Below are 23,533 nucleotides of genomic sequence, written 5' to 3'. Positions count from 1 at the left end.
AAACCGTTTTTTTTTATTATTTAAATATTTGCCAATTTTACAGTCTTTTTTAAAAGTGTTTTCATGCTATATTTTATCTTTCTTATCCTCAGTCAGTGAAAGAAAAATTCTTCCAGACTAAGTCAATTTTTTAAAAAAAGTTTTTATTAAATTTGTTTTATTTATTTTTTATCAATTTTCACCCAAAACAAAGCACAGTGTCATTTTGAAGTCAGGGGCTACTATCGGGGACATAAGTTGCAGGGGCATTATGGAGGGAGATGAGTAGAAAGATGTTTGTTCACATTACACTTGAACTTCTGCATATCAGTACAGTTGGAAAGCAGAATCCTGGAAGGGAGTTCCAAAGACTTGCAGTTCTGGGGAAGAAACTATTGGAGTAAAAGGCTTTCTTACACCTAGGGATCTCTACTGTAAAGGGTTGGGACTTAGTAGCTTGTCGGGTTTGTCGAGGGTAGTCACATCAATGAGGTACAAGTGCTTGCAGTTCGTCAGAGCATTCACCATTAAAGTATCTGTAGACCAGGCAGAGGGATGCAACATTTCGTCGATGGGACAGAGGCTGAAGCCTAGATGACAGTTCAAGACCTATCAGGTTGGGGACTCTCTTCTGAACACTGTCCAGGAGTGAGAGACAAGCAGCAGATGCACCAACTCAAATGTGACAACAGTACTCCATACATGGGCGAATGGTGACTTTAGAGGTACAGGATACTTTCAGGCGTAAGTAATTTTCTAGCACGGTAGAGAGAGAGCCCACATTCTTTGCAGCAGCCTTGGCAATGCTCTCAATGTATCTATTCCAGTTCATGTTCCCTGTAAACGTTAGGCCGAGGAGTTTAAAAGAAGTACTTTCAGGTAATGTGTTGCTATTGGTGGTAGAGAAGGTTTCTTGTAATTATTGAAGGAAACAAGCTTAGTCTTGGCGGCATTGAATGTGACCATCCATTTTTGTCCCCATTCCACAACAGATTGGAGGTCATCCTCTAGAGTTTCTGCCATGTCCTTAAATTTCATTGGTTTTCCCCTCATGCCTGTTATAGAGAGTGGTGTCATCGGCAAATATACCCATCGCCGAAACAATTTTATCAGGGAGGTCATTTATGACTATCAGGAATAATAAAGGTCCAAGGATAGACCCCTGAGGTACTCCCGCATTTATATCATATTGTTTAGATGTACGACCGTCGAGGACAACTTGGATTTTTCTTTTACGTAAGAAGGATTTAATTAAATTATGTATTCTTCCAGTGATACCATAAGATCTAATTTTCTTTAGAAGACCATCGTCTGTCAAAAGCCTTAGATACATCAAGGGCTACCGCTCTTGCTTTCCCTGTTTTGTCCAGTGAATGGTATATACGTTCAGAGACTACAATTATGATATCTGCTGTTGAACGGGCTTGCCTAAATCCATATTGTTTATCGGTCAGGAGTTTAGCAGCCTTGGATTTCTTTTTTACTGAATGAAAAGAGGACAGAAAAAAAGAAAAAAGAAAAAAAGTATAGCAATATTAACACAGATACCAAAAATTTAGACAAATATTTAAAAGATGTAAATATTCAAAGCAGACGATTTTCTTCAATTTCAAATGATTTCCCTTGATTGGTTAATTTGAGTCACGTGAGACAAATCCTTGATAGTGATTAGTAGCGAACCGTGGAGTGTCACCTGGGGTAATTATCTTATCGATAAAAATAAAACGAACCATTGTTGATACAACTCCTTGGCCATTTTGCTATGGAGCAAAGTGTCTTGTGTTGAATTTAATGCAAAGTGTAGTATCTGTTCTTACATTACTCTTAATCTTTTCCGCATTTAGTCAACTACTGAAAAATTCTTCCAGACTGAGGCAATTTTTATTTTTGTCCTAATCCTTAATGCCTCCCCCCTTTTTTAGTAGAGCTGGCTGGACTGAAATTTCTACACATAAAAAAAATAATTTTGTGTATATTTTTTTTCTCACGTGCAGAGCGAAGGAAGTAAATATCGACTTCTTCGCTAAATGTGTAAAAAAGTAAATAGGAATTTGGCTTTTGAGTCTGTGATTGTTTTATAAAGGATTTACTTCCGTTTTATGCGGACCGCGCTGCTCAATGCCATGAAAAAGTCCCAGTAATGTTACCGTGTTGAAATAATAAAGTTATTATTTTGAAAATAATTCTTAACAACTATTCTGTACTTCTCCCTAACAATTTAATAATAATACTAATAATACTAATAATACTAATAATACTAATAATAATAATAATAATCGTGAAACTTGAAAATATTATTTAAAAAATAGCATAAGTAGCATAAGTGCATAAGCACCAAAGTCATTTCAGATTAGTGTTAAAGTTACCAGTTAAAAATATTGATTTTCTGAAAACAGCAAAGTTCATTTGTTTATTTTAAAACTAATAAACATTAACCAGAAAGGACTTTTTCGCAAAATTTCAATGCACGCTTGCGCGAACAAACAAGGTGATCGGTAAAAAAATAGTATGGGATTACATTGGATAATTACTGTCTTAATATCAGGAAAATTGTCTGCCTCAATTTTAAATGCTATATTCGTTTTCAGCAGACTCGAAAACCTGTAAAAGATTTTGAAGGTGAGTATCGAGTTGGAAAGAATGTAAAAATTGACCAAAAAATTGTCAAGTAATGTCAACATCAACTTCATGGTACGGTTTTTTTTTTTTTTTTTTTTTTTTTTTTAATAGTATTTTAAAGTTTAATTCAATTGTTACGATATCTTGTTTATTAAATTGTTAGGTGAAAGTATGGAACAGTTACAACCCCCAAATAAGTTGACAGAAATTAAGATACTAAAAGTTATAAACAACAAAAATTAAGGAAAAAGTGGGAGGACATTTAGGAAATCGACCCCCCCCCTTCGCCAAATTCCACAATTGACACCCCCCACACACTTTTTTTTTTTTTCACGTTAATCTAGACGAATACAAACATAACTTACAGATTAAATGAATAAATAAACAAAACACGTACTTTGTGACCATGATCATCACCGAGAAAATATTACTACTCTCACGTGACCGGTGATCATTCCCGTTTAAAAAAAAGGGGGGGATAAATTTTTAATTTATTTTCAGAGAGAGAGAAAGAGAGAGAGAGAAAGAGAGAGAGAGAGACTTGAGAGATGTACAGAAAAAGAGAGATGAAGAAACGTGAAACAGAGGAAATCAAGGGGGGAAAAAAGCATTGAAAAGTTTATAAACTTTTGACGTTTACAAGTTGCTTAAAAAAAACAAAAAAACTGAAGAATAACTAATCTGTAAATTTGAAGCAAATAATATGAGCGAAGAAGCAACTCATAAAAATTGTTTAAGTTTTAAAAATATTTTCGCCGGGAAGAGAAGAAGATGGAAGGGGGGAATAATTACAGGTAATAATACAGCTTTATATTCTTTACAATTTTATTTTATTATTATGTTATGTCAGAACAGAGAGTATAAACAGAATCGGGAATAGAACGGTTAAAAAGAAACAATATAATCGTTTTTAATTGACAATTATAATAAAAAAGTGAACAAAAAATTTTTTTTTTTTTACTTATAACCCTGAGGCAGGGCCAAAAATACCTACCTTTCTTTCGTTTAAATCTCATCATTGTCTTGCAGAGCGTGTGTGCGTGTATTGTTTATAGTTATGTATTTGTGTGTGTGTTTGTGTGGTACAAAATAAGTGTTGGTAGGTATATCACTCCATTGAAAATGTAGTCCACAACAGAAACGTCCAAAAAAATAATTTATTATCAACAAGATGAGATTTCGATCATCATCATCATCATCATCATCAAGACTACTACTACCGCCATAGTCATCTCCACCCCGGGCAGTTGACGGGAGGCCCAAAAAAGCAGGTGGAAAAGGGACGGTAAAGAAAAAAAACAGTTATCGTAGACATCCAAAAAAAAACAAAGTATAGACACCGGTATTCGTATAAATATATGTATATATATACACTTATATATATACAAGGGTACTTCCGAAGAAAGTTTAAGAGTTAGTTTTGTTTTTCAAAACTATTCATTCACGGAATGGGGTCGACAAAGACCGACTGTCAATCTTCCTTGAAAGCCCCGCCCCCAAACTAGACTGGAGACATTTTATTGGTTACTTCAGGTCATGTGACCGTGATGAGTGACGGGACACGCAGTAGCCATTGGCATTAACTTTTTAACTTTTTTTTTCCCTCTCTCTCTCTCTCTCTCTGCATATCAATGAATTTTATTTCAGGCCAAAAAATAATAAATACAAATATTTATTTTTAAATGTTCATTGTTGCTATACTTAACTGGTACGATTATGTTTACTCATAGGAGGCTGTCCTCTCAGACATTTCCGCCTCCTCATTTAGAGGGGTGGACTGCTTTCGCCCATCGGCTACCGGGAGATACCAACGAGTCCGATGGCGGCAAATTTTGCACCCATCCAGGGTGTTTCCTAATTAAGGGAGCTTGACCCCCCCCCCCCATCTCTCACGTTAAACTAACATTGCTGCAGTCGGATGCAGGTAAATAACGCTGGCATACCAGAGTTCAGTTGGGTATGGTTCTGTTTTCTTTCAGGAAGCCATCCTACAAGAATTACCTCCTCCTTTGAGGGGTAGCAGTGGTTTAATGACTGTGGCCTGAGGTATCCCACCTGGGAATGTCGGCGGCTTTGATCACAGCAAATTTTGCAACTACCTAAAGTGCTCTCTGGCCGAGATGGGGGGGGGATGTTTGGATTCAGTGCGACTACGACCAGACCAAACAAGACCACTATATCTCGGTTGCTACGACCATGTTATGGTAAAAAAAAATAATGTACTAGTCATTCGTTTTTGTGTTACTTGCGACCAAATTAGTTCATGGCTCACACACACACACACACACACACACAGAGTTAAAATCAAGTCCCGTTAGTCTTGGTTTACATTCTTCGTCAGCTGATCCGATATATATGAATGCCCAGGAACCCTGGAATGCACTTCTGAAAGTGTAGTACTACTACTGTACCAGTTTTAAAATATGCGAACGAACTTGGCCTTTTTTTTTTTTTTTTTTTTAATTGATAAACATTAATTAAAAGTGACTTCTCCAGGGCATTCAGATGAAAAATAAACAAAAGACGAATAGAACTTTATTTTAACCGTAGTGTGTGCATGCGCGCACGCGCGTTTTTTTTTTTTTTTTTTTTTTTTTTTTTAAATGTACTATGAAATTCAAATAAGAAAAAAATACCTTAGATAAAAATACTGTCAACTAGTGTAAATAATTAAACTTCTCGGTAGATTAAAAAGATTAAACACATACGCAGTCAAGAAGATGTAATGTTAAATATTTGTTTTAAATCAGGTTGTTAAATATTTTCTAAGGAATAATATTTCGGTAAAACTATACAAACACCGTGACAGCGAATTAACCCTACCCCTAACCCTAACCCTAACCCTAAACCCTAAACCCTAATCCTAACCCTAACCCTAACGCTGTCACGGTGTTTGTATAATAATACCAATATTTCTTATTTCTAATAAAGTTGTGTAACTTTCTCGTGTGCGAAGTTTCTTGCTTCTACGTGACTTGCATTTTTTTTTTTTAAATTATTGAAATAAAAATGCAATAAAAATGATTTAATCACGAAAAATCTTACAAATTTGTTAGAATAACTTAAAATCAATGTATAAAACAACTCAGATTGTGTATGTTTGCTTAGAAAAGACACCTGCGTTGGCAGTCAACCGATGTCGATTGAAAAGTATCCCCTTTGAGTCTATTGCTTTCGGGGTCCTTATTCAATACTTCGCCCTGATATATAACACATACACACTGGGAACAGACACTCATTTTTACGCTCACCCAATAAAAAAAAAAAGTTCAATTTTATCTATACTCCTATAAATTCGTTTTTCTTTTGTGTGTATTGATATTCATATTAAAAACCCTCTTTTCTATTTATTTAAAAAGAAAATACAATTTTCTTATATATGGGTTGTGGAAATGCATTCGCTAGCAAAAGATTTAGCTAATTTGCATATTGTTTTAAACCTTCATTTTAATTAATTCCCTATTAGTTTTTTCGGTTTTCTTATGGTATGATCATCTAGAGTTAACTATTACGTGTAATTATATTCATGCAGATATTCTACATGATTTATACTTGCATAATATTTGCGTAAAATCTTTACAGTAAACAAAAAATTGTTTCCATGTATATTTATGTATACGTATATATTTTTGTTTAATCTATTAGTCTATCTATCTATATATCAAGAAAAGTGAACGTGTCTGTGTGTGTGTGTGTGTGTGTCTGTCTGTGTTTGTACATTTCCCTACGCAATAACTCTGTCAATTTTTAGTCTACAGACTCGAAATTTGATATACAGGGTACTGAGATTTGAAAAAATCTATGTGATCAGTTTTCGGACAGAAATTTGGCTGTTAAGGGGTCAAAGTTCAACGATTTGACCTTTGAGAACTCTACCAAACTCCTCCGACAATTTTGGGTCTAAACACTTGACATTTTAGATATAGGTTCCTTGGATATGGAGCTAACTTAATAGCTTGATTTGAGCCCAAAACAATAAATGTTAAGGGGTCATAATAGGGGTCAAAGTTAAAAAAAAAAAAAAAAGACCGTTTTTTGTTTTGTTTTGTTGTTTTTTTGTTTTTTTTTTTGCTCAGCATACGCCTCCAAATACCAGGGCAACGCCGGGCACCCATGCTAGTTTATTATAAAAGCGTACAATAGTTTACTTGCATTTTTTTTATTTCTTCTTATTATGATGATGATTATTATAAATATTGTTATAATTATTATTGTTGTTATAATTAATACTATTTTATTGTTTTTCTTCTTATTATTATTTATTATTATGCATTATTTATTATTATTATGTATCATTACTATTATTATTAATTATTATTATTATTATTATTATTATTATTATATGAATGGAGCATTCATCCTCGCTACATATGCATGAAAAATATCCAAATAACAAAAACCACATCGACCAAGAGATAGTCCCTCTCGCCGACAGTTCTCGCAAATACATTCACAATTTTGGAAGATTTTTATTTATTTTTTTACAGCCTATCATCATATGCTACACGCCAAATGTATAATCCAAAACCATTAATATAAATGGTTTATAAATTTTATCGTTACAACTTTTTTAATACATGCACTAACCTTGGATAGGGCCGAAACAATTGTACGCTTGTACAGTAAATAAAACTGAACTTTTTTTTTTATTTTTAGACGAGCATAAAAGTGTCCGTTCCCAGGGATGCGGTATATAAAAGAAAATGTAGATACACACACAGAAACTTTTATTCACCCCAATTAAAACTCATTGTTACTAAGATGTAAGGAGCTAATATGGTTTAGGGTTCAGACACATAGGAGTATCCTAAATGGGGAGTTGTCCAGTGAGATTTTTGTTTACATTACATTTAAATTTCTGCATGTTGGGAAAATCGGGAAGCATGGATGGAATTTTAAAGGCAATAAGCTATTAGAGTAAAAAGCTTTCACACACCCAAGTTTATATACAGACAGAGGGATCTATATATATATATATATATATATATATATATATATATATATATATATATATACACACACACACACACACACACACACACACACACACACACACACCAACCAAAGACATTTTCCCCACAGGGACGAGTGAGTATGCACGGTGGAAGAACGGCTTAGCATTCCCCACTAGGAATTAGTTTTTGTTTACGTAAGGCCTTTTACTTTATTTTTTTTTAGCTTCCACATATTTTAATTTTCGACATATATTTAATTCTATTTGCTGAGCACGCATACGCGCGCACACAAATGAAATGCACAGGTGTAAACATGGGTGCGTTCCCAATTCTCCCTCACAAACCCTATATACTATAGTACCCCTCTCTGAAGATAAACGGGATTAAGCTTATCATCATCATCATCATCATCATCATCACTATTATTATTATTATCATCATCATCACTATTATTATCATTATCATCATTATTATTATTGTTGTTGTTATTGTTGTTACTATTATTTAACTCCTCGTTTAAGCATTGCAATACATTTTTCAGTTTTATTTCCAACATTAAATGTTATTAACCTGATTTCTTTAACCGGCATATCGAGTTTCCAATTTTTGTGATAAATTCTAATTTAAAAACAACGCTTTTACCCCATATCTCTCACTTTGTGTATGTATGTATGAGTATATATATCTGTGGGAGAAGAAAGAAAAAGGACAGTCCGAATATTTTTAATATGTTTGAACAAAAGTAGGAAGAAATTAAGTCAATGATAATTATTTTTTACTTTTTAAAAAACAGTGTTTACAAAGTGACTGCGCGCGCTCATGCAGCCATTTTTTCTACGTAATAAAATGAATTGAATTTTACGAGTTAAATTTTTTTTTAATTTAAAAATCTATCAAAATTTTTCTATTGGTTCAATTTTTACAATATTTGCAGGTTTAATGTGAAATTTTATGCTCTTTCCAATAAACCGAATATAATATTCTAGACAAACGTTTTTTTTTTTAATTACCCCCCATTTTGAAATGTCTATTAAAATGAAAATAATTAATTTCCTTACCTCAGATTTATATATAAATTGACGATAAAAGATCAATAAATAAAATAATCTAATTTAAAAAAAAGAATAGTTTTGTGCAAATTTACCTGTAACGCCAGAAGTTAAAAACCTTTACAGAAATAAAAACAAAACATGTTGATTTTTTTTTAAGTGAAACCTCACATTCTTAACATTTTGTGCTGAAAAGATTGAATACCTACAACAATTTTTTCTGCTTCGTTCAATTCTTTTTTTTTTTTTTTTAGATTAAAAAAAAAAAGTCACTCCATAAAGAAATAAAATATATTAAATCAAAACTCATGTATTTCTTTAAAAGAATATAAAAAACAAAAATGGAAAATTGGTCGAGTGGAATTTTTTTAAACAGCAACACCTGATAAGTGAAATGTGATCATTTTTTAAGTTACGATGGCTCATTTAACTAACTTTTGTTTACAGCCAGAAGTAGAAAGGGAGATTAATTCTGGTGCTTACAGGCCACCGAAGTTTTCAACTCTAAGAAAGGGAGACGTTTGTCTCCCCTTTATTCCAGTTGTGAACATCTGATATCACGTTATTTTTTAATCCTTGCTTAACAAAGTATTTTATTTAAAAAGGACATGGAATATAAAATATAAATATGGATAAATTTTTAACAATGAAGAATGGAAGTACCCATTGATTAGTTTTTTTTTATAGGTAAGTGATTTTTTGGAATTTATATATATTCATTATATTCGAAGTAAGTTAAAATTCGTTGATTTTCTTGAAATCTTTTTTTTTAATTTTAGAAAAAAACAAACAAATATTGCATATTTTGCTATTAAACCTGTTATTATTTTAGCATTTGGTCTTTGCTCCTTTTATTGAAAAAAAAAAATTAGGGTCTAAATTACACTTTTCAAGTAGTTATAAGCTTCGAAATATAGTAAGTCAATTCAAGTTTTTATCATTTTTAATGTCGATTTCTGACACTGCTACCACTTAGTTTATCACTTACATCTGCTTATCAATCTCCAGGTGTATATATACGCACGTCTATAAACGTGTGTAAGCGTATCCTGTGTATGTATGGATACGTGAAGAAGCATATGTGGTAGTGCGCGGGTGTATATGCGAGGATATTCGTGGGATGCGTGGGTGTCGACTCCAAAGTTTTATGAAAGGTTTTGAATAGAGGCCACACAAGTTGCTGACCATTCCAAGTTAAAAATGTTGGAAGGGTCATATTCAAATAGATCTTAACCTTATTGCCTATACACGTGCCCCTTCTGCTGCTAACCCTGCCCGTCCTACACTCATGTTTCCATGAGGAACATCGAAGGATCGGTCGGAAATTATGTGCTTTTGAAAGAAACACCCTTGTTTTGTTTTTTGTTTTTTTTTCAAAACACTTTTTGTATTCCTACACGTCAACACATAGGAAATAAATACAGAAAAGATATAAACATTTATATAGTTTTCGTATTGATTTTTTATTCATACATATTTATATATATATAAATAAAGAGAGAGAGAGAGACAGACATGAATTAACCACCGAAACTTCTGTATTTTTCCGCTGTAACAATGATGCCTTTTTAGGTTGTTGGGTTTTCATGTAACAGGTGGTCTGGTTAGCTTCAACAACTGAGCTTATAATGCCAGAGTCACATCATTATTTAGAAAATTATAGCAACGAATATTTATTCCACCATTAACTAGTTTCTACTTAACGAAAGCAGAGCTCCCATTTATTAAAAAAAAAAAAAAAAAAAAAAAAAAAAAAAAAAAAGAAAAGAAAAAGAAAAGGTTAGCGCGCTTCATAAAAATGCAAAGCTATCAGCTAGAAACTGATTTACGACATTTCTACAAGGCGAGACAAAGGAGAAAGAAAATGAGGAGGGGCGGGTCACACATTTTTTTAATGAATTATACACCTGCCCGCATTTTTTTTTTTTTTAATTTATTTTTCAAACAGTAATTTTGAGTTTAGTGTGTGTGTATATATATATATATGTGTATATATATATATATATATATATATATATATAACTACTTCATTTACTCACATAAATTTAATATACGAAAGTATAGATTTATGCGTAAACTTTAGGTATTTACTTCAACAGTACTCAATACGTAGGTAGAGCTAGTTAGTAATTTATAAAATATATATGGCGATTAAGCTACACTGAATATTCTGCGTTTCATCCACTATAGGATTCGTCAGGCTTATGCGTATAAGCCTGACGAATCATATAGTGGATGAAACGCAGAATATTCAGTGTAGCTTAATCGCCATATATATATATATATATATATATATATATATATATATATATATATATATAAAGCAAAAATATGCGACCAGAGGTTTTATATCATTGCTACCACCTCCACTTCCAATACATGGATGCCAGATATGCAGATGCAACACACACAGACAAAATAAAGCAAACTTCTTATATTGATTGATTTCTTTTAACGGTCTGAACTTATTAACCTAACTCCCCCCTTTCCACCACTCTACCCCCCCCCTTAAATTATTGAGGTCAGAAAAGTAGCTCGCGTTCATACGACGAACGCTAAGCCGTGCTTCAATGACATTTTCATAACTGATTAATACCAGTTGTTCACATGTCAGGATGTGAAAATCCGTACAGATATGTGATGACAGTGATTGTTTAATTCTCCCCCATTGCAAGAACTTAGACACCAGGGTCGGAAAGTGGGATTAAGAAGTCAGCGTCCTAGAGGAGGGGCACTCTGACCTGAAAAAAAATGCCTGGGCCGTCCCGCTGGCATTCTCCGGGAAAAACGCCTCAGGCGATTAGCCATGGACTAACCCCTTTTCAAAGAGAGAAGGCAAAGCCTGGGAGGGTGGACCTCCTAGAACTGCACAGAATTAAAATCCCGCCGCAAAATCAACGATCGGATCATCACGGGAATGGTCTAATCTCTGATTTTGAGGGCCCATGATAAAGATCCCTAGCGGAGTGAGGGGCTAAGATTTTTTTTTTTTTTAAGGGGGTGGGGGTATTTTTGTTATCCCACTTTCCATTTAATTCAGATGAAAATGCATGTAACTTTTCAATTCAATGAGACGGAGATCGTAAAGGAGTTCCCCAGGATATTTTATGCCAACAAAATTCTGTAGGTACCTATTACGATTTCAAACGGAACTACTTATTTTACGATAATTCTTGGATTCTTGGAACTGTCCACACGTTTATGACGTCATACATAAAGTTATCTAAATTGAAAAGTGGGGATTAAAAAACCTAATAAACAATAAAATGTTCATGAATTTTTTAGATGAGGATTGATTATTCTTTGAATCCTTCGGACTACTGCTCTCATCTTCTGTGTCACTTGCACAGCGTTTCGGTCGATGCAACATCCAACCATAAGGATTCGTGGCATAATTGATAAAGTACTTGGTAAAATTCAATTGCAAGTTACACTCTTCTGTCTGCAGTGCGGGCGACATTTAAAACAATTACGAATTACTTCGGATTTCTACCCAGTCATGGCTGATGGAACGAAAACATACTACTCCCGGAGAATTAAATAGAGAGCTTCGTCCGTCCAGATTCTTGAGTTTGACAAGATACACCTGAAGAAGATCAAATGTTGCCTATACCGAAACGTTGTGAAAATAACACTCAAGATGAGAACAAGAACTCGAAGAATCCAAATAAGTAAATAGTTCGTCATTTATTCAGGCAGAAACAATATATATATATATATATATATATATATATATATATATATATATATATATATATATATATATATATATATATATAATATAGATGTAAATTACCCTCCTCCTACCCGGGAAGAAATTATGGGATTAGAATTCACGGATATACATTCCAAAGGAAAAATGTTTAAAAAAAAAGGGGGGGGCAGGCAAAGAAGATTTTCGTGTTATCAAATAATTTGACCTCTGATTGACATTTTGCTCTTTTCAACACCGAAATTGACCAACCCATCTATAAAGTAGTAGTAGTGGTGTGCGCGTACACACACACACACACACACACACACACACACTTCTACAGCCCACACCGCTGGCTGGACCGATCATGATCAAACGTGACATAATGATGGTGTCCAACCTAGGGATGGTGCATATTATTTGTCAAGATCGGGACTTTTCTGCACGCTCGGGTATCTTTGCTAGTATTCTATACTTAACAATTCATCTGAATATCTAGGTACTACTAAGTATTTATTCACCGAGTTAACTTTAGAGATGGGGGTCGTCTAAAACAATCCTATAAATTAACGTTTCTTTATAAATTGTAGTGTTGTACTGCTCTGCAGTACAACCACCATTCCCCCCCCCCAAAAAAAACAACTTTAATCCGAATCATTTAAATTGACAAAACAAAAAAAGTTATAAAAATTAAATCTATTGATTTAAAGTAAAATACTGTTTTATACTTAATTGGGGTTCAATTAAAACGAAACTTTATTTTTGAGAATTATAATTTTTTGGTTTTGGTTTTTAAATAATAAAATAATTTTAACTAGCAGGCCCCCCGGCATTCCCCGGTCATAAAATACACTTGAATATGATAATTCAATTCATGCAGATTATTGCAGATTTATTATCATAGAACCAACTCTATTGAATATTATCTTGTACCTCCGGTTTAGTCTAATTGTAAAGTACTCTTAAATATGATATTTTAATTTATGCAGATTTCATATGTATTGTTAGGGTCATTAATCTATTTATTATTATATTGTACCCAATATATAGTAGTGATTACAAACAAAAACAATGACTTGGATGCCATCATCTAGTGCTCCAGTCTTATTCGTTATCATCTGAGCCACAAAAAATGCTAAAAATAAACTGACATTCAAGTATAAATGTATATTTGCGCATGTGTAGAGAAGCGCATGTGTAGAGAGAAGCACTCTGAATCGACTAAGTTCCAATTTTTTACAATTTTGACTTCTTAACTATTTTTACCAAATCGAATTTGTTCCACAGGTCTGAATTCCACATATATATTTAGTTTCAAGCTTGTATACCAAAAATTGACAGAATAGTTTGGTAGACAGACAGACAGACAGAAATTCCTGATAAACCGCCCCCCTTAAGTAGACACTTTATTAAATCTCCACACTAACGTACTGTACTTACAATAACCCTTATCCCTGAGTGGCTTCCGGACCTTGATAAGTGGTGACCACCTTGTAAAAAAAAAAATCTATATCTATATTTGTTTTATCGGCATTTTTTAAAGTATATTAGGATGGTTACGGAGTTCTTTGGCAACATATTTTATATCAGAGTTAGTATAAACATAAATAAATAACCCCGAAAATGTTTTTTTTTTTTTAATTTGCATTACAAATAAATAATCAACGCAACAAAACGTATTTCTATATAATTTTGTTTGTTTATACTTTGCAATAACTCTTAGGTGTGCCCCAGGGGCTCTTTTAGGGCTAATAAAAACATTCCATTTTTGGGACTATTTTACCATATTTGTCCGAACTTTTCTGTGTATGTCTAGTTAGCAATTTTGCATCGTGCTGAACTCAAATTTAAGTATGTTAAGGCCTTGGGAACGTTTGGGGCTAAATGGAGGGGGGGGGAGGCTAATCATTTCTTTTTTGCAAGGTGCAGAACTCAAGTTTACATATGTTAAGGCACCGTTTGTTCATCTTCACCAGGATTTGACGCCCTCTGGGGACTAAATGGGGTGGGGGCAATGCTGAACTTAGTCATTTTTTAATGCCTCGTTCACTGTGCACTCATAGGGGACCATGCAAGCTTCACTTGTTTTTTTGATAAGATTAAGCATGGTGAGAGCTTTTGTCCCTCAATTGAGAATTGTTACCGGAAGCAATGCCATCACTACTCCTTAAACTGCATAGAGAGAAAGCCGAGATTCAAACTCGTGATAGAATAATTTTTATCACGAAACTCGCTCAACTATTTTTGTCAACATCCAATAGGGGAAACTGATCCAACTTGAAATATTTGAGACTTCCTGCATTTGAGGATTTGGCAAGTTCAATTCGCAACTTCCGAAATCCTTCCTTTTGAAATTCAATGACAGCATTCTCCAGAATGTTTTAGACAAAACTATTTCCTCTCCCAATTGCTACAACCGATTCAACAAGGTAAAAAAACTATTAATGCATCTGATATATTTTAAGATTCTCATATATATATGTTATTTGTTTCTGTTTTTGCGATACGTCTTGAATGAATTCAATTATTTACGAAAGTGCCTTTTTACCTAAATGCGAGTTGGGAATAATTTTCCCTGTAACCAATTTTGTACCCCCACATGGGAAGCGGTATATATATTATTTTAAAAAATATAATTATCCACTGACACATGTTTCGTCGTCTACAACTCATCAGAGTGGCTGATTCAGGCACTCTGATTAGTTGTAGCATTGCCCAGTCGTAAAATACAGTTAAATATATTTTAATTCATGCAGATTCTGTAGTTATTACTATACAGCTAATTCTCTATTAATTATTATATTGTACCCAATATATAGTGATTTCTAAAGTTAAAAAAATATGACTGGAGTGCTATCAGGTAGAATCAAAATCAAAACATTTAACTCTTCAGCGGTATTCACTACCATATAGCTTAAGGACAGATGGATATCAAAACTTTAAAAATTAACCAACTTTAATGTATAAATGTATATTTGCGCATATGTAGAGAAATGTTTGGAGTTGATTTATGCTTACCAACTTCCAATTTTGACCCTTTAACAACAATTTTTACAGGTTAAAAATCAAATTGAACACAGGTCTGAATCTCCTATATGTCAAGTTTCAAGTCTGTAGACCAAACATTGACAGAGTAGTTTAATAAAGATCATTCTGCACACAATGTCACTTGATATGAAAGACATGAATGATGAAATTTATGCTGAAATAACCAAACTGTTCGTTTGTTTAAATGAGAAAGATTTTGTTTCATTCTTACAAAGTTATAGTTGAAATATTTACTATCTTAAATTAATTTTTTCAAGTAATGAACTTTGAAAATCAGGAGCAAGCTAACAAATAGTGTGTGTGTGTGTGTATATATATATATATATATATATATATATATCATCCACATACAGTACTGTTTTGCTGTTTCACAGCTCATCAGTGCGCATAGACAAGCAACTACCTCAAGCCAGGATTGAAACCTGATCGCCCAAACGACAGTCAGAGCTTCTAATTGTTGCTCTATACGGCTGCTGCTATGTGGGAAGTGAATTAACAATGTTAATAAATATATATATATATATATATATATATATATATAATAATTACATTGAGCTTCATACGTTAAAGGATTGGTATAAATAAATGGTGAAATATAATTGAAAAAACATATTTTCACCAAAATATATATATATATATATATATATATATATATTTAAAGGGGGGGTTAGAACAGTAGTCTAAAGAGCAGAGTGTATTTTAATGTGATAGTAAAATTACTAATTTAATTAAAATACAAGAAAAGAACAGTGCTCGTTGTAATTCAGATATATAATAAGCTCGATAGGCAAATATCCTAGAGCTACTTTAATATTTAGTAATGTGATTGATAATTCAAAATTCAAATTAGAATTAAAAATTAAAAATCTGTTTCATAAGAAGGAACAACAACAAAGTCAATAATTTGTACGATCGTTTCGGAAACGATGTTTTTATTGTGACAGACATTATTAAGTCAAGGACAATAATTTTGGCATATAGTTTTTTTTTAAACAAAGTCTCCTCATCAGCAAAAGTATTGGGTGGGTTTTTTTAATATGTAAAAGACACCATAAATAAACCTAGCAATTTTTAAGTAAGGCAGATGTATCTTTTAATTGTTCGCCTTTTGAAAACCGTAATTATCGTCAAAGCATTCATTTGGATGTTGATTGTAGCTTATAAATGTACGAAATGTTGAATTTTCAAAAAGAACGCCAATGCTTTGACGATAATTACAAAACAAAAATATATATATATAACAAAATAAAAAACAAACAAAAAAAATATATAACAAATATAACAAAAAAAAAAAAAAGAAGCTTTTCCATATTTAAACAAAGATGCATAAAAAAAAACTATGGAAAACTAGCAATTCAGCATAAATCTGCTTTTCTGAATTAAAAAAAAAAAAAAATCCGTTCAAAAGTGGAGAACTCACATCTCATTCAAATTTCGCTAAATAATATTTTAGTCCAAATAAAAAACAACAATATATCTTAAACCATCTCTGGTCAAAACTATACAGTTACAGAACGGATATCTGCATTAGATACTTACTGCGTAACGCACTTTTTGTCGATGATAACCAGTCACATGTGTCTCCCCAACATGAACATCTCACAGAAAAATACTTTCAGCGAACATATCTCTCTCTGGGGGGTTCTCCCTTGGCAATCAATTGGAAAACAAACCTATCAACCAGGGATTATGATTTATCGCCATTTTAAGCCTCAGAGGCGTGGGCAGTGCATCCAGGAAATGTAACCAAGGGGATGAGATGGTGACTTGTAAATGTGTTATAGGAAATTCCATAGTGGTTGTCGAAATGGCGATTGTGCAGTAGTTATTGATGTGAACTGTAGATTCTGAGTGCCATATTGGTGTTGGAGCTCTGCCACCTGCATTATTTTTCTGCATTATCCTTGAAAAAAGTATGAATCCATTTAGCTTTCTTTTGGCTATGGTGTAAATAGTAGGGAATACTAGACTCTCAAGTTTTGGTAGAGCAACTGGTATAGAAGGAAAGCTTTTCTATAACAACTAATACTGGTGGTGGCACCTTCCAAAAACATCTTTAAAAATAATATGAATGTTTACACTGTAGTTATAATCATACTCAACTAACAGAAGTTCACTGTCCGTTGATGGGTAAAATTGATGATCACAAATGAGACTTTCCGCATAAAAAAAAAAATGAATAAATAAAAAGGTAATTTCTTCTGGGTGCCTTCCACCCCTTTGATCAAAACCTACATTTTATATAGAAATCCAGTTGAAACCCAAGTTCACATATCTTGTTCCTGAATTATTTTTTAAATGAATGATTTTAATTCCTTGTACAATGTATTCCTTCATCATTTTAAATGAGTAAATTTTTTTTATATCTTATATATAACGAGTATAAAACGTCTCATCACATCCAATGATGGCGCAAAATTGTCCACAAAACACTTTTTTTTTTTTTTAAATCAAAATGCAAGAAAATATTCTTAAAAAAAAAAGTGACGCATTGAAATTTTCATGTCGCTCTCAAGCACTATAGCAGAGCTTTACGTTGCGAGTGAAACAGTCGCATATGTGAGTGATTTTTTTTTTTTTTTAAGTGGCAAGTAGAAATACAACGTTTATCTTTTGTTGATTTTTTTTTTTCATCCACAATCTTTCAAAAGTTATTGTCGAGTGAAAAATGGCTTTTCAAGTTTTTTTTTTTTTGTTTAATTAAAAGAAGCAAAGTCAAATTATTTAAACAATAAAAGGTTCATTAGAACAATATATGCCTTTTTTTTATTATTCAATGAAGGCTATCTGAAAAAAATTCGAATGTTTATATTTTCAAGTCACAACATAAAATTTAGTGCCAATTTAAAATTACAATTATTTTAAAAAAAAAAAAGAAAGAAAGAAAAATCTTAATGATGTACGTACTCATTACGGAATGAAGATGTCATATTCCAAAAATCACATGGGTTGGCTAGTAGCGTTTCTATTTGGCTAGTAAACAAACATATTTAGTTGTCAAAGGTCAACTAAAGATAAATTTCTCCGTAGGGCCCTGGACAAGAAGGCTTTTTTCTTTTCTTTTTTTTTTTTTTTTTAATTATTAAAAAAAAATAATATCAGATAGTATTAAGACGTTCAAGACAGAATTGCATGACATTTGAACTGACTTTTGTGCAAACACTAGCAACAGCGATAAGAGACATGATGAATCTACTTTCCAAGACAGAGATATAGGCCATTTGAACTGATCACAGGACATTACAGGACAGACACAAGTAAATTACAACCGAGACAAGTAAAATTACAGGAGAAACACGACATGATTAAAGGCAAAGAAAAAAAAAAAATCCTCTTTCAAGTTTGTTTGGAACTTTCCAAAAAATAAAATAACTGAGAACTTCTCATTTAGTGATTAAACAGACAGAGGGCACAATTTTACAGGAAATAGACCATGCAATTAAGTATGTCTAATTTTACAGCATTTCTTCTTTTTGTTTTCGTTAAATTTCAACATACAACGAAAAACACCTGACTAGACCACCTCACCCACCACCAACCACACGTAAATAATTCTGATTGTTAAACATTTCAGTCAGAAAACAATAATAAGAGAAAATAACTACTTAAAAACAAACAAGGGGAGATTACTCTGACTTCAACAGGCATTTCAAATCATTTCCATATATTTAGTTAGGGTCCTAAACTGGGATCAAGGAATCAGTGCTCCCAAGGAGTGCCACTCGGACCTGCAAAAGTGTATGGGCATCTCCGCCTGCACTCCCTGGTAAGGGTGTCTCAGGCAATTAGCGATAAACTAACCCGTTCTCAAAGTTGCAGGCAAAGCCTAGAAAGGTGGACGTCCCAGAACTGCACAAAACCAGCATTACACTGCAATCAACGGGGAGCAAGTAATTACAGGAGTACTCTAATCTCTGTCAATTGTCTTATATTATTAGAACTAGCACTAATATGCTTCCACTGGTGATATATTTTTGTTTATGTATATATATATATATATATATATATATATTATATATAAAATGTTAGTGTTCAGTTTGCTAATGAACAGCCGACTGTGGCATTTTCTTGAAAACATATACCCAACCCCCCCAACATCTAGGGATCCAGGGAGGATGTAATGCCTGGAAAGAATGTATCAACCACAGAACTGCTGTTATAGTACCTCCTTCCCGAGAAAAAAAAGAAAAGAAAAGAGGGTGTAATGTTTTGGAGGATCATATGATGAACGAACATATACCAAACGAGCAAGGAAGGGGGGTGGCGTTCAGTCATAAAATACGCTTAAATATAATATTTTAATTTGTCCAGATTTTGTATATATTATTATAGAGTCCAAATTCTAAAAGTAAACAAGGCCGATAGCCATTAGTCGCGTGCTCTCATGTAATGAATGAATGCGTGAATGTAGGATTGACATGAAATTCTTAAAGATAAACTAAAATGACCAAAAAATGGTCTGAAATGACTTAAATAAATAAAAAGTAAATGACTTAGAATGACTTTAATGAACTTAAGGATGAATTGAATGACCTTAAGAATGACTTGAATTCTTAAAAAATAACTAGAATCCTTTAAAAACAACTTGAATGATCTGGAGATTGACTTGAAAGGCTTTGAGACTGACTGGTTGTAAAGTGGGTGATCATTTTACATTAAATTAATACATAAAAGTGATCCCCCACTTTATATCACAAAGTTACAAACATAAGTACAGCATGTAGTAACAGATACTACACTTCGAGATATTAAATCTTTTATTCGTGTTAAAAATACAGTCAAAATCAACGATGAACACAAAACTTAGGCAGAGATACTACACTTTGATCTTGGCCAAAAGGCTAAGAAAAGCTTAAAAAGCTAAGACCAGCATCTATTAACAACAGACCTTTGATCTTAACCAAAAAGGCCAAGCACAAAAGTGCTACGGACAGACCGACCGACGGAGTGACTCAGAGTCGCTTGCACGCAACTAAAAATAAGTATTTGGATGCCATCAGCTAGAATTGGAACTGCAAGCAAAACTGTCGCATTCAAAGCTAATGATGTACTACTGCACGAACATAACACGCACATGAACTGATTAAAAATTAAAAATAAACTAAGATGAATGTACAAAATATTTTTTTTTTTTCAATTTTTACTCATTTTTGATCCCTTAAAAACTATTTTAACCGACTAAAGACCCATAAAAGAACAGTCCATAAAAAAATCCAATCATTTGAGGCCTCCCTAGCGCCGCTCTGCGACTTTTAGTTTCGGAGGAGATAGAGTTTGAATTTATGGAGACAGACATATAGCCTTATATATTAGATTACTTTCAGCTTCAGACACACCAAACCGCTTTTCTAGCTGAGGATGTAGCATTCTACCAGAGGGAACTCGGCATGGACTGCTTCTAACAAAATGGATAAGATATGGAAATCCTATCTTACAAATTAAAAATCCAAGTTTTCTGCATACTTTTTGAGCCGATCTACTCTGAAATTTGGACTCTTTCAGCAAAATAACAGCATCATTTGGATGGATGTTGCACACGTCTTTTCGGAAGCGTACTCAATCTCTCATGTCGAAATCACCCAACTTTAAAAAATAATATATGGAGACTTACCAAGATTATCAACTGCAGTTTGCAAGAGACGTATTCAGTTTGCTGGACATTGTGCACGTGCCACAGATGAAGCTGTTTCATCATTTGTACTGTGGAGGCACCCATCATCTTACAATTGATCATGAAAGTTAACTTTTCCAGATAGGATACAATGAGATACATTCATCTCCAAGGAAGATCTTTTGGGTGCTATGAAAGATAGGGAATACTGGAAGGGTGTAGTGAGTTCTATCACAGCTGAGGCCGCATGATGATGATGATGATGACGACCAGATGCCAGACATTCACCTGCTATCTCAGACATTCCAACAAAGAAATCGTTTTAAAGATTCTAACTAGCACTTTAAGTGTAATTGCTTGTATTTCTCTAGCACTTGGTTCACCAGGTATATTCGACAGGTAGTTTTTGAAATTCTTTTTCATGAGGCTGGTTGCTCCTGTAATTACTGGAATGATGGAGATCTTCCCAAGATTCCAGTTTCTTTTTATGTTGTACATTAAACCTCGGTATTTCGTTATCTTTTCCCTATCAGCTTCGTTTTAGCCAGCATCATTAGGGGAACACTAAGTTCTACTAAGGAATTGTCAAATGAAATCAAAGAATTTTCTTTTCTTTCTTTACGCACTAACAAGTCACCATTTATAGGTCACTCGAGGATAAGGAATTTATCAGAAGGTCAAAGAAACTACAATGCGAGAATTGGTTTCAATGGTTGAGACTGGACAGAAATTGGATTATTTAAAGAGTATGCCTCAACAAGAATTTGTTAACATTGGACTTGAAAATACCCATGTTGTAGTAAGCTGGGAAGTATCTCCATGGTATCGTGGAAGTTCCATCTATTTTTAAGTACACAGAGAAAGGAAAATTATCTACAGTTGTTGTAACTAGGAGTTCTTGTAAATATCTTACAGGGCAGAACCATACTTTGGAGTTTAGTTGAGCACTTGCCATGAAAATAACGAGAGTAGAGAAAGACTAGCAATGTCCCTTTCTATAAGCTGCTGTAAGGAAGAGAAGAGGATATTCCCCACTAGATTTCAAAGTCAGTTTCGTACTCTACACTAAGGCAGATTAGAATAATTTGAGGTGGCAAAAATAATCCATCTTAAGATGAATTTGATACTTATCATATAATGGTTGCTACCCAGGTCATGAGCCATCACTACGACTGAGCAGAGTTTAGACGTAAGCCATCAATTCCAATTCCTCGGGTCTGCAGCCTCAGACAACCTATCTCTCAATGTAGAACTCAACAAGCACACTGGAAAGGCATCCACCATTCTTGCAAAATTAACAATTCGGGTGTGAGAAAATAAACATCTCACCATCACTACAAAGTGAACGTTTACATGTCTTGTGTCACCAGTACCTTTCTGTATGGCAGCGAAGCATGGACAACCTACAGCCACCAAGAACGGAAACTGAACACATTTCACATGCATAGTTTGTGGAGAATTCTTGGAATTTCTTGGAAGGACAAAGCTACAAACACTGCTGTGCTCACAAGGGCTGATATCCACTCCATGTTCACCCTCTTTAACCAAAGATGCCTACATAGCATAGGCCATGTGCACTGCATGGACAAATCCGAAACGACATTCTCTACAGTGAACTCACTCCTGGTAAAAGGAAAATTAGTCGTCCTTAGCCTCGCTATGTAAATGCAACATGAAAGCATGTGATATTGGCCCTACCAACTGGGAGCTCAAAGCTAAAGTCTACAACATCTGGAGACAAACGGTAACCAAAGGTTTGACCACTGGAGAAAGGTCCATTGCAGGATGGGCGGAGAGCAAAAGACTATCCAAGAAGGCCAGTCAACAAAATTGAACAGACCAATAACACAATGCACCGACCTACATCTACGTCGTCTGCAACTGACAATGTAAATCAGAGATAGGTTTATTCAGCCACAGAAGACGGTATTCAACCACTTGTATAGGTGCAACCCCATAGTCTTCTAGACTAACAGATGCCAACAATAGTAATGATTGTGATCCAATAGTTCATTTCAAAATTTTTTACAAATTGTGGATTTTTAAAAGAAAGAAAATTATTTTAATAAAATATATTTGGAAAACTTCTGTTTTACAGACAAACAAAAAACTTAATCAGATGAAATTCGAACATGGAAAATGGTGGAATCAGTACAAAGGAATGAATTTGATCAGAATTCAATTATCTTTTTTGTTTGTTTCTTTTTAACAAAGATTTTTCATCTTTGTCTTTCCATTAGAAAAGTTGTTTCTTATTTGAATAAATCAATGAAATCCCTTGATGTTCTGTACAGTGACGAGTTTATTCATGGCTCATAGCATTTAAATGAATATGTCACAGAAAAAATAAAATTAAACATATAAAAGATCCAAGAAAGTAAGATTTTTGATTAAAAAAAAAAAAAAAGAGAAAAATAGAAAACGAGAAAAGGCGAAAATAAGAGAGAGAAAGGCGAAAATAAGAGAAAAGCAAAAAATAAGAGGAAGATAAAAAGAGAGAAAGGCGAAAAAAAGAGAGAAAGGCGAAAAAAAGAGAGAAAGGCGAAAAAAAAGAGAGAAAGGCGAAAAAAAAAGAGAG

At 33.5% G+C, this 23,533-nt stretch overlaps 1 protein-coding gene across 25 annotated transcripts in view; it reads right to left on the bottom strand.

Moving 5' to 3' along the window:
• Positions 1-23,533, bottom strand: part of LOC145261268 (phosphatase and actin regulator 2-like) — an 858,751-nt gene that overhangs the window by 536,295 nt on the left and 298,923 nt on the right. Inside the window, exon 1 of one of the 25 annotated variants that reach the window (XM_080119739.1) lies at positions 3,593-5,000. The exons of 23 other annotated variants lie outside the window; for them this stretch is intronic. In XM_080119739.1, coding sequence (XP_079975865.1) covers positions 3,593-3,617 — 25 coding nt within the window. In that variant the 5' untranslated portion in view covers positions 3,618-5,000. Of the gene's footprint in view, positions 1-3,592; positions 5,001-23,533 lie in introns of those variants that run through there. One more of the 25 variants, XM_080119740.1, reaches the window with a different exon arrangement.

Source organism: Euprymna scolopes, chromosome 37 (assembly GCF_053919585.1).
Source record: "Euprymna scolopes isolate OS-2025 chromosome 37, ASM5391958v1, whole genome shotgun sequence".
Lineage (NCBI taxonomy): Eukaryota > Metazoa > Mollusca > Cephalopoda > Sepiida > Sepiolidae > Euprymna > Euprymna scolopes.
Note: the sequence above shows the minus strand (reverse complement) of the source record. Positions and strands in the feature narration are given on the sequence as shown.